The 12,456-nt window shown below is 33.0% G+C and overlaps 1 protein-coding gene across 1 annotated transcript in view; it reads left to right on the top strand.

The window, feature by feature from the left end:
• LOC123551983 (carbohydrate sulfotransferase 10-like) overlaps positions 1–7,822 on the top strand; it is a 50,103-nt gene extending 42,281 nt beyond the window's left edge. Inside the window, exons 2-3 of the mRNA XM_045341320.2 lie at positions 3,634–3,947; positions 5,776–7,822. Of these exons, the coding sequence (XP_045197255.2) occupies positions 3,634–3,947; positions 5,776–6,564 (1,103 nt within the window). The 3' untranslated portion in view covers positions 6,565–7,822. The remainder of the gene's footprint in view (positions 1–3,633; positions 3,948–5,775) is intronic.
• The last annotated feature ends 4,634 nt before the right edge of the window (positions 7,823–12,456 follow it).

Genomic DNA, 12,456 nt, shown 5'->3' with positions numbered 1-12,456 from the left:
AACGATTCGAGATGTTTCAATCAAATATTCTATTAAAACAACAAGAGAGAAATGAAGAATAAAAAAGATAAGGAAAACACAATAAGAACACTTCTTGAATCTGGAATTTAACCTTAATTCCTGTGATGAAAGACTGGTAGTTGAACTAAACATTTTGAACGAACTATTAGATGAAAAGTTGAAAGGAGTAAAAATTAGAACAAAGGCTGTATGGATAGAAGGATCAGAGAAAAATACTAAATGTTTTGCAAATCTGGAGAAAAAATGCTCTGAAACAAAGATCATAAATAGATTGGATGACAATGGAAATGAAATTACTAAGATAACTGAAATAATTAAATATATAAAGAAATTCTATGAAACTTTATATACTGAGGACATCAATACTTAAAAATAATGTGTTTTTATTTTCTTATCGAACAATGTGAAATTGGACTTTGAACAGAAACGATCTTGTTAACGTCTTATAAATCAATACGAGTGCACGTTGGCATTAAAACAAATGAAAAATAAGAAGAGTCCAGGATCAGATGGCCTAATCACAGAATTTTACAAAATATTTGAAATGATTCAAAAGCGTACTACGTGAACTCTATTAATTATTCTTTTGAACATGGTGATTTAACAAAGCTAAGCATTGTAACACTATTACCTAAAAAGGAAAATCTACATGAGACATCAATAATTGGAGACCTATCTCACTATTAAATATGCATTATAAAATCGCAATTAAGGTTATCGCCAATAGAATAAAAAACGTTTTATCCAAAATAATAAGTAATAACCCAAGAGGATTTATAAAAGGTCGCTATATCGGCGAAAATGTACGAATTTTATTCGACGGCATAGAACAATTAAATTAATCTAACGAAGAAGGTACAATTTTCTCCTCAGACTTTCATAAATCGTTCGACAGTCTAGAAAATTCATTTATTTAAGTTTAAAACGTTATGATTTTGCCAATCAATAAAAACCTTATGGGGTAATATTAAGACACATCTTTCAAGAAAATGATCTCAAATATTTTTTTAACTTTAAAACTATTTCACTGGGTTTTAATGGAAACATTGGGAAACGCAAACAAAAGATTAATAGTTTTAAATATTTTAAAATTAAAAAACAAATACAGCAAATCTCCAGCACAGAATAATCATAGAATAAAGAATAAAACAAACATGTTCAATACGGACACGTTTAATACGTATTCGTACTGGTTCAACATTTGCATACATATACCCAAATCTCTGTTTTCAAGATTTGAGTATATATATGCAAACGTTGAACCGGTACGAATGTGTAGTACAATTCGGGCTCATATATAAAACAGCATCAAAACTAATCTTATTAGGTCAGTGGACTTGATGTAGCATGTGCGTGTTCGTTTGTACTGCTAGGCGCTTTGCCGTAATTGGTCTGGTATATTGTAGTGGTGATTTAGTTCGTGTAAATTCTCTATACTATATAATGATTTATCACGCGAACTTGTATATTCTAGCAGATCTCACGTATGGGAAATCAACTGTTCTGAATTTAGTTATATCCCTTAATAAAACTATTTCTATATATTCAATGTATCCTCGAGATCCAGTTAACTTTCAGAGAGAGAAAATATAACTTCTCTGGTCCCAATCAGTTAAAAGACTAAAATGTCACTACTAATTTGTGAGACATGAAAACAGGGATTTGAGTATATATATATATGTAAATGTTGAACCAGTACGAATGTGTAGTACAATTCGGGCTCGTATATAAAGCAGCATCGAAACTAAATCTTATTGTGTCAGTGGACTTGCTGTGGCATGTGCGTGTTCGTTTGTACTGCTAGGCGCGTTGTCGTAGTTGGTCTGGTATATTGCAGTGGTAATTTAGTTCGTATACATTCTCTCTACTATATATTAATTTATAATGCGAACTTGTATCCTAGCGGATCTCACGCATGGGAAGTCAACTGTTTGAATTTAGTTATATCCCTTAATGCAAACTATCTCTTTATATTCAATGTATCCTCGGTATCCAGTTAACTTTTCTGGTCCCGATCAATTCAAAAGACTTAAATGTCACTACTAATGTGTACGAATCTGTAGTACAATTCGGGCTCGTAAATAAAGCAGCATCGAAACTTATCTTATTGGGTTTGTCCATTTGCTGTGGCGTGTGCGTTTTCGTTTGTACTGCTAGGCGCTTCGCCGTATTTGGTCTGGTAAATTGTGGTGGTAATTTAGTTGGCATAAATTCTCTCTACTATTTACAATTCGAACTTGTATCCTAGCGGATCTCCCGTATAGGAAGTCAACTGTTCTGAATTTAGTAATATCCCTATAGAATAATATAACTGAATAATCTTTTATTTGTATTTTCAGACAGAATAGTATATGTTTTTAATTGTATAATTCGTTCTAAAATGGAAACGAAATTGAAAAACCTGAAAAATGCTAATTCGTATGATGGCAGGATATTGGTCAGCAAGTACTTTTCAGGTATCAGTTCGTTTACAGTGCTAAGGTGGTAAATAATTTAGGCAAATACAGAATGTTGGTTTTTTTAGATCTAATTATTTTGTTTACAAACCTTCGAAGAAGTTTTATATGTTTGACTGTGTTCTATGCTTCGGAAAGGATCTTTTTATTGATCCACAATAAATCAAATTTGTTAACATTGCAGTTAAAATATACATATATTAAATATTGATGCCTAATAAGTACATAAAATCTTGGTATCATTGGAAAGCTTTTTGTCTACCGAAAAAAAGAAATTATAAATTACATGACAAAACCCTTTACAGAATCATTTGATGCATTGTAGTTTTCAGTGATACTTCAATAGAAATCCAGTAAATACAGTGCAAGATTTATCATTTCGCAGTAAAAAACAAGACTGTAGTGATTCTAGCACATTATTTGAAATATTCAGATTTACTAATTCTTGTTCAGCAGACACAACTCTTTCAAATGATTCCGAAAGAGATAGTCACAAGCATCAAAATGTTACCGATTTGTTGATCGGATGCCTTAAACATTGATTTGTAATTTGAAAGGTGGTTTCGATGCCGAATATTCCGACTCCGAGGGTATCCTAAACCCAATCAAAAACTGGAATAGTCTCAATGTAACTTGTGCTTCGATGATTCTGAAAGCAAAAATAAATGTATAAATTTAAATTTCTTATTAAGTTTGCCATCGAGTTTGTTTATTAGGTCTTATTAGTCTTACTTAGAAAGAGATTCAATAAGATACAGATTAACGTCGAACTATCATAATTTTTTGAACAGGTAAAGTATGTATGTATAAGGCTTTTATTCTAGAATGAATACGATCGTATTATATTTTCTATAATCTAACACCTTCATGCATTTGTGTTCAACTGCTCACAACAAATCAATTGATCGTATGTCAACTATTAAGATTTAATTTATGAAAAGTAAACAAGGTGTTTCCAGATTTCAAATATGTATGTAATTCCGGATTTAAAGGGATTAGTTTCCACAAGGAAAAGCCACATTCCAAGAATAGCATTAGTGCGATGTGATTAGTAATTAAATCTTGTTTATTAAAATAAATTAATGTCTTTCGAGAAATGCAAACGAATTAATATTTATGTAACCTGTAACGACTATTTGTTTATTTTCTTATCCAGTTGTCTGCGTTTTTTCATTTTTCTTCTTTGCGAACCTGCTGGCAAAACGTATTGAGATACCTAAAGCAATGAAAGAAACCCGAACGGGTCAACCAAAGATATCAAATGCCACTTCAAATGTTCAAAGCCAACGCAAGAAAAACTCTAAATCGAAATATAACGGAGCTAGATACAAAACAGAAGGCATGTCCATGAAACATCTCGAAACAAAATATATTAACAAATCAAATAATCGATGTAATAGTGATAGGAGTCAGAAAGAAACTAAATATTACGGGAAGGACTACGGAAGTGACTATATCAAAACTAAATATGTAAGTACATGTGTCTAATTAAGTTTGCATTTTTGTTTTTATTTTTGTTGGACATAACCTCACACCGACAGAATTAAAGAGCATATAACGACTTTCCAGCTTTGACGGAGAAAGAACACCCCAGATGCCCCTCTGTACATTAATTCAACATGAGCTGGAATCTGGGAGGAACCAGCAACCTTCCAGTTGGATGGCTTCCTCACATGAAGAATTCAAATCCGCAAGTGTGATATATTTTCTGGTCGTTTGGGATCTTGAAGTCCATTCAACATGTGTAATAGAGTTCCACTTGGGTCGATGCTAGGTGGCGTGAGAGGTGTTACACATTCCATTACCTCTCATGAACAGACTCAAGAAAACCGAGTTTCCTACTCTTCTTGGTTTCATTCTTTGCTTCCAACGGATCTTTTCACAGATTTTATTAACTATCATAGCAACAATCTTTGAGTGTCGTGTGGTGGCTGCAAAAGTCTCCCCGTACTTGGAATCACTTTTGTTACATCTTCTTGGTATGTGGGATCATGGAGTCCATTCAACGTGTGTTTTTAGAGTTCCGCTTTTGCCGGTGCTGGGGTGCGTAAGAGGTGTTGCACATTTCATTACCTCTCATGAACAGACTCAATCAAACCGAGTTTGCTATAATTCTTCTTGGTTACATTCTTTCCTTCCAAAGGATCTTTCTACAGATTTTATTGAACCCACATTTGTAAGGGGCAAATGATTTGAAGTCAGCGGCCTTAACCACTCGGCAACGGAAACGCATCCCATCCCTCCCAATGATAAGTATGTAATATAAAATATATAAGCAACTGTCGCCTCATTGACAACCCTCTTCTTTGTAGTCTCTAGTTCAATTTCACGTCCGATGTTGCCAAATTAATGAATAGTTGGATTTCCAATTTCATCAACGTCATAAACGACCTCAACAATCACAAAAATGTGATTTTGTATGTTTCATACGTACAATATCACAATTATTTGACAGTTCCTATGATATTTGTGAGTTTTTGACTGATAAAATTATACATAGTTGGTAATTTAAATCTACACAATGTTTGTAAAAGACCCTTTGTAAAGTTCCCGAATTTCAGGGTATTTATGACATTCTTGTATTTGTCCTTTCTTTTTGTATTCTTTCTTCTAGAGGAGAGCAAACATTTGCTCTGGTTAACCCTTTGTCCTTAACGTAGTTTTTTGCATTATCAAGTTTGGACTTTTTGTCGATTTCGTTTGGTATCAGTTTAACTGCAAAATGGAGTAAATCACTGGTTGTTTTAGGTTTAGATGCCGGTATATTATTATATCAAAACATTTTGTTCCGAGTCATGGAATATTCCCAATTGAAAAATGGAGGAAAATCCTTACTGGTGCTTCCTAGGACCCATATAAAGAATATGAAGGGGGCCTCCGTGGCCGAGTGGTTAGAGTCGTTGACTTCAAACCATTTGCCCCTCATCGATATGGGTTCGAAACCTCATTTGGGGCGTAGAATTTTTCACGTGAGGAAGCCATCCAGCTGGCTTACGGAAGGTCGGTGGTTCTACCCAGGTGCCCGCTCGTGATGAAAGTATGCACGGAGGGGCACCTGGGGTCTTCCTCCACCATTAAAGCTGGAAAGTCGCCATATGACCTAAAATTGTGTCGGTGCGACGTTAAATCCAACAAAATAAATAAATAAAATAAATGAATATGTAGAGCTCGATGTTTTTTCGGATGAACGGATTGAGTTATTGCTTTCTAAAATCCTTATAGAAAGTATTCAAAGAGTTCCTAACTTAAAAGTTAAAAGTGGTATCACATTTGTTTTAACATTTTGTCTCTTTTTCAGATAATGCACAAGTTGTGTAATGAAAATGGACAAAGACTTTCAATTAAACAACGCGCAGACCTTGTCAAAGAAAGATGTCAAACATTTCTGAAGGAAAACAATTTACGACTTTATCCCAGTGTAGAATATAGATTCAATGGAGAGTTTTGGAGAAGTCGCAGTTATGACTTAACAATTTGTTTAAACTGTAAAGTGGCTTCGACGAACACTAGACGCGTGATTTACGTTCTTGACAACAACTTTACTGGTGATATCAACAACCTTACATTGCCTACAGTGCGTGAATACGAAAAAAAATGCATGGATAATTTCCAAAACATATTGGCTGAGAAACATCGTATGAGAGTAATGATGGTAAGAGAACCACTAGAAAGGTTACTATCTGCATATAGAGATAGACGTGCTTATGCGAAGCACATTATCAAAGACCCTTCGGTTTCATTTAAAGAATATCTGCAACTTATTTTACATGAAAAAACTAAAACCATTAACAGACATTTATATCCGTATTTTGAAAGGTGTCGGCCGTGTGAAATGCAGTACGACTTTATAGTTCTCCACAGCCATTTTCACGATGATATTAAAACATTGTTGCAGCTTATTGGTGCCAGTGGAAAAGCTGATATACCAAAACGAAATGAAACGGGTTACACTTCTGAATCGAGTGATAAGCTGTTGAAACTGTATTTTAGTAAAGTTCCAAATGACCTGATACATAACCTGTGGGAGAAATATTACAAAGACTATTATATATTTGGCTTTCCTTACCCGTCACATCTGATGAACTGAACAGGCTAAATGATTTTATTTCTAAACTTCCAAAAGTTGAAGGAATATTGCGTAACAGGGGCTGAGATGTTATTTGGCCTGTGTTTAGACTTCTATGTTATATATTAAAGGGAAATAACTTCATGTACTCTGGCAATATTACGGAAAAAAAAACCATTATGTATGAAAATCAGAATATTTTTACTTTTTAAAATGAATATATACATAGATATATGTAGCACTGTCATATTCTTAAAAGCACGATTAGAACTGACAATATCTAAAAAGCACGTTTAGGACTTACATGTTCTTAAAGCTACCGTATCACTTTAACTATATACAGGGGCCGGAGGGTGGGGGTCAAAATTGTGAATTGGCCTTGTACAATTGACAAAGGTAATCATTGAAAAATTATCATGTTACAAATGTTGTCAAGAGAAAAAATTCTATCATTAATTGATCTTGACTGTTATGAAAGGACGTTATTTCTGTGCCAGCGTAAACATTTTCAGTCAATAACAATGTTTTAAAACATTCTTTATGACTATTTTTGTAATATCAGGCACAGGGATCGGGGATTTAGTGCGAAATATTTTACTCGAGTACTGGTCAGAAATCCATGAAACTGTCTTAGAGCATTTAGTTGATAAAAATTCTTAAACACTTTTTCTAAAATAAAATGCGTTAAATAAACCGACAGACAAAAATATAGAACCCCAATTACTGGTTCGATTTTTCGAATTTTGAGTATGGCAATTTTCTATCGAGAGGTTATATATCACTTCTACATTAATAAGCGGGGACTTTTAACATCGATTATCATCAGAATTGCGCAAGAACTGCTCCGAGTAATGTTTCAATCAATTTACAAGAAGGCCAGTGAATCTAAGTAAACAAAATACTCTTATCATTTTCGTCATTTTATGTACCACAAAAAGTAAACTTCAAGACTTCCAAGTAGGAATCACAGAAAAAACTGTTGTTCAGCTTGATATTTGAACGAAGACAAAATGCAGTAAAAAACATTGATGCATAAAAATGTACTTATTGCTTTGTTTCGGCATAGCCGTAATTGGATGATATTTACTTTTTGATTTCCCGCGGTATGTAAACGATTTGAATGCAACTCAAATTTTCATAAACCGAAGTTTGTAACCAGTCTCTTGGTAAAATTTAGTGCTAATTTGTCAAATAAACAGGTACGTTTTGTATACCAAAACTGACATGGAATTTGTTTGTTTGTTTCTCCCGAAGCATAAAACAACATAATAACCGAAAATGTTTTTTTTTTTTTTTTGTTTTTTTTTGTTTTTTTTTTTTTTGTTTTATTTTTATTGTTGTTTTAGTTATTTGTTTTTGTTTTGTTTTATTTTTATTTTTTTTTTTTTTCTTATTTTTTTTGTGGGGGGCGGGGAGCGGGGTGGGTTCTTCTTTTTTTGTTAATTTCGTACATTTAACTCATTGTCATCACAAGGTACGACAATACGGAACCGTAGGTGGCCCCAGAAATAAAAAGAGTTATTATTTTCATAATCACATTACAAAAAATCTTTGACTGGTATACGGTTTTATCAAACCATATATTGCATAGGGAAAATCACATGCCGTGCTCTAGTCAGACATTAAGTAATGTTGATATTCAGAAAAATCAGAGCAAGTTGATAAAGATTCATCAAGCGGTTCATAAGAAGAAGTAATTTATAAGTTTGCTTCTAATTCAAGCTCTTGTTGTCCCTGAAAGGAGCCAAATACCCCCGTTTGACCAAAATTAGGAAGCGGCCTTACAGTGATGGTGCAGACGAAGTTTGATGAAGACCCATCGAATTTTCCACGTAAAAAACTGTTTAAAATATTTCTTTTTAAGTTGTAGTGGTCCCTAAAAATATCGAAGAGAGAGGAAACCAAGTTTGCTGCCAGATACACGAGCAGCATAGCAATGAACCAAGCAGTGATATTGCGAGAGTGGGGTAGGTAAAGGAGAAGGTATTCGTCTCCCGACGGGTTTGTGTAAGGATATATACTAGTTTTATTGTTTTTGAAATCATTGTTAATCCTTAATTTTAATGCATGATTTATACATCAGAATTGGTACAGGTTTTAGTCTACCAGCACCATGCAAATAATTGAACCTTTCTCATGTGAAACTTAACATTTTTCCAGTCAACTAACGTAAATTAAAACAATGTAAATTGCTTTGATATTTCGGGATCCGAATCTTGATATAGCTTTATAGATTTAACCTTTATATTCATGTTAAATGTTTGATTTAGTGTAACTATTTTCTTAGTCGAGATCTCGAATGACTCTCCCCGTGAGTGTATGAATACCATTGAATGTTTAGTTTAGTTAAAACATATCTATTTATCAAGATATACATTACATATAACATACATACATATATCATCCATACAATACAAATATCAAGACAAGTGGATTGAATTTAAAGCTGCTAGGGCTTATAGTAATTCTCTCCACTACATACTTAGTATCGGTACAAGGTAATGGCGGTTAAAATTAATTATAATAATAAATCTCGACCAAAGTTGAATATGTTCTTTGATTACTATGGTTGTTATAATAAAAACGGAGCTAAGTACTGACACGAAACAGTCTAAGGAAAAAATTAGAACCAGAAGTAAGTAAGTTGTTAGAGGAGCGATATTAGAGGTTGAAGTCGGTGAGATAACTGAGGTTTGCAAACTTCAATCATAACGTTTTGATTTCTCTATGTGTGTGTGTACAGCGTGAAATATTGAATGTTTTACCGACGGAGTATTGCAACTAGGGTATGTAGCAAAGTACTTCGCCAGAAAAGTTGCACTAAATCTAAACCAATTTGTATATATGTATCAGTACGCAGATATGTAATATGAATTCAATAGTAGTATGACTATAATTAATCTTCTGTACTGTCGTTCGGAATCAAATATAATATCAATTCGTTTATGTCAGTACAACGTCAAATGATGGATGTAAAATTTTGAAGATATCCAATGCCCATATTTAATTCAAGTGTAGAAACTCCTCATCAACAGTATTTAAATGTGCTTTATCTTTTGTATTTAAATGTGGTCTGTCACAGTTGAGCATCATTTTCTGACATTTTTCAGTTTTCATATATTCAGTTAGATATTTATTTAATGAACAACAAGACGAATTCCATAAAGTTATATCCCTACTCGAAATGTATAGACTATATCATTACTTTTCATGAAAGTTTGCAATTACCTCACTTTAATATAATTCAAAAAGTTGAGTATTTCTTTAGATTTTAATTTAGTTAATTTAGTTTATCATTTGCATTTGATGAATCTTGGAATATTTCAACTACCTGAAACAAAAGGCATTTTTTTAAAACAGCACGTGGGTTTGGAATGTATCTATTTTCAATCTCCCTTGGTTATGCAACCGATATAAACAAAAGAGTGGGGGGGTAACATTTTTTCCCAATTCGCTACCTTCAAACGTAAATAAATCATTTATCCTATAATCAAAGTAAATCGAGGGAAGAAGGCGAACGAATACATAAATTCATATTTAGGATTTTTTGTCTGTATTGTCATGTATCTACATTGTTAACAATTTTTCTAGCTTTAACATCTACACATCGTACATGTACTTTAATACATTTCAAAGTAAATTAAAACTGCACATGTACTTTAATACATTTCAAAGTAAATTAAAACTGCACATATTTATACTGTAAAGCAAAAAACTGCAAACAATCTTTATAATTATATCCTGTTCAACATATAAACTATCAATTTTCTTTAATTCCTACACAGAAAACATACATAACTGAAAATACTTTCACGGTCAGTGCACTGCGAGGTGGCTATTCAACCCTACTCCGTCGTGGGAGGGTGGAGTGGAAAGATACAAAGTGTCAAGACAACCTTCCATCTTCTTGTGGCCTAACATCTCCTTCCCCAAAATTTATTCCCAAAAACTATTATCCTTAGTGAAGATAATATAATCCATAAAAGTTCATTTGCTAGCCAAAACATGTACATTCATCCAAACTTACCATTTTACTAAGCTTACGTATGGATATAAAGTCATTTGACTTTTTACAATATTTGAATATAATAAGAATCAGTTTTGCACTTAAGTAAAATGCAGTCTCCTATCTTTCTATCTTACAAGAAAACGTAACTTTCTATTTATAATCTTACAAGAAAATGTAACTTTCTATTTCTAATCTTACAAGAAAATGTTGAGTTCTATTTCTAAAGGAAATTAAACGAGGCAAATATATCGTCCTTGGTACTTCATTCCATCATATAACAGTTCTCTATATGCATCGATCTAACACATGAGGTAGATGGTTACCTGAAGGCACATTTCTGTGATCATAAGAAAGGCTTACAGAGATGTTGTTTGGATATTATTTTTTATATTGAGCTGTAGTGACCATGTTTTGTTTTGATTTTATTTTTGTTTAATTTTTGGTAAATCGAAATATTGTTAGTAAGAGGAACAAACTATTTTAAATCAGACATGATTTTTAAGTTTTTCCTATAAATTATATACAAACAGGAAAATATTTCACCATCGGCTTGTGGCCATTTATTTATTTATTTTATTTTATTTTATTTTTGTGTGTGTGTGAATCAGCATAATTTGAACAAATTAGTCAAGAGTTACCAAAGGATCATTCATGTGAAATTACTATAAAACCTTCGGGTCAAAGATTCTGACGGGAAGATTTTTAAAGTTTGATCTCCCCGGCAGTTGACCCCTAACTTTTACCTTGACCTTTATGATAAGAACCTGGGGTTTGCACAAGACACTCCGTCTCGTCAACTTAAACATTTATGCCAAACATAAACAAGATTCCGCAATGCATGTCAAAGTTATGGGCCGGACAAGATCTGACATGACATTTGACCTCCAACTGTGACCTTGACCTTTGAGATAAGAACCTGGGGTTTGCGCAGGACATTCTGTCTCACTGAGATTAACATTCATACCAAAATATAAACAAGAGTGCTCCTTACATGTCAAAGTTATGGTCCGGACAAACGATTCCGGAAGGCCGTACGCACGCACATACACCGAACAGCCATTTGAACAACTATGTCTTCGCATCCGCAAGTGGGCTCGACAAAAATGACCACGCACCTTGGTCTTTTATAATAATGTTTAACTATTTTTTAATTGGAATAGTTTGAAAAGTCTTAGTAATATAGTTATCCAAGGAATCTTTCCATATAAAATCATTTTAAAAGCAAATCAATGGTTTAAGAAATGCAGTCTGAAGATTTTTCAACTTTTAGCTCTGGTCATGTTTTTTTTTTTTTTTTTTTTTTTTTTTGTTTGGGGGTTTTTTGTTGTTTTTTTTCAAATGGCATAACTTGAACAGTACTCGTAAAAGGTCACCAAAGTAACACTTTTGTGAAATTACTTAAAATTGGGCAAGCAGTGGGACCAATTTGTTTTCCTTATTTTTATTTTTTTCTTGTAAGTTTTTACTTCTTTCAAGACTTGTGATTGATCTATTGTACAAAAGTGGAAAATATTGATTTGATAAGCGATTTCTTGCTGTTCAAAGTGAATTTACCTCTGAAATAGAAGGGGTCGAGTTAGACATCTTTAGAAATACTGAGTTATGTGCGGTAACAGTTCTCTATTTTGCCTTCTTTCTCTAGATTACATATTGTGGAAGAAATGTAGATAGGTTTTACTTCTGCCCCACAGTTATTTTTGAATGGAGTGATCAAAATTCAAAACAGACCCGCAGGATTCGATCTTAATTTTTCAATGTTTGAGATAGAATTCTGTCTCATTAAATCTGTTTACTTGAGGCACCCTAGAAAAAATTATACTGACACTTTTAATTTTTAGTTTTATAATTGTTTATCAATAGCTTGATGATTCTTTCATAAAAAATAATGGTATAATGAATTATCT

Source organism: Mercenaria mercenaria, chromosome 4 (genome assembly GCF_021730395.1).
Source record: "Mercenaria mercenaria strain notata chromosome 4, MADL_Memer_1, whole genome shotgun sequence".
NCBI lineage: Eukaryota > Metazoa > Mollusca > Bivalvia > Venerida > Veneridae > Mercenaria > Mercenaria mercenaria.
The sequence above is the reverse complement of the archived record's forward strand: the minus strand, read 5'-3'. Positions and strand labels throughout refer to the sequence as shown.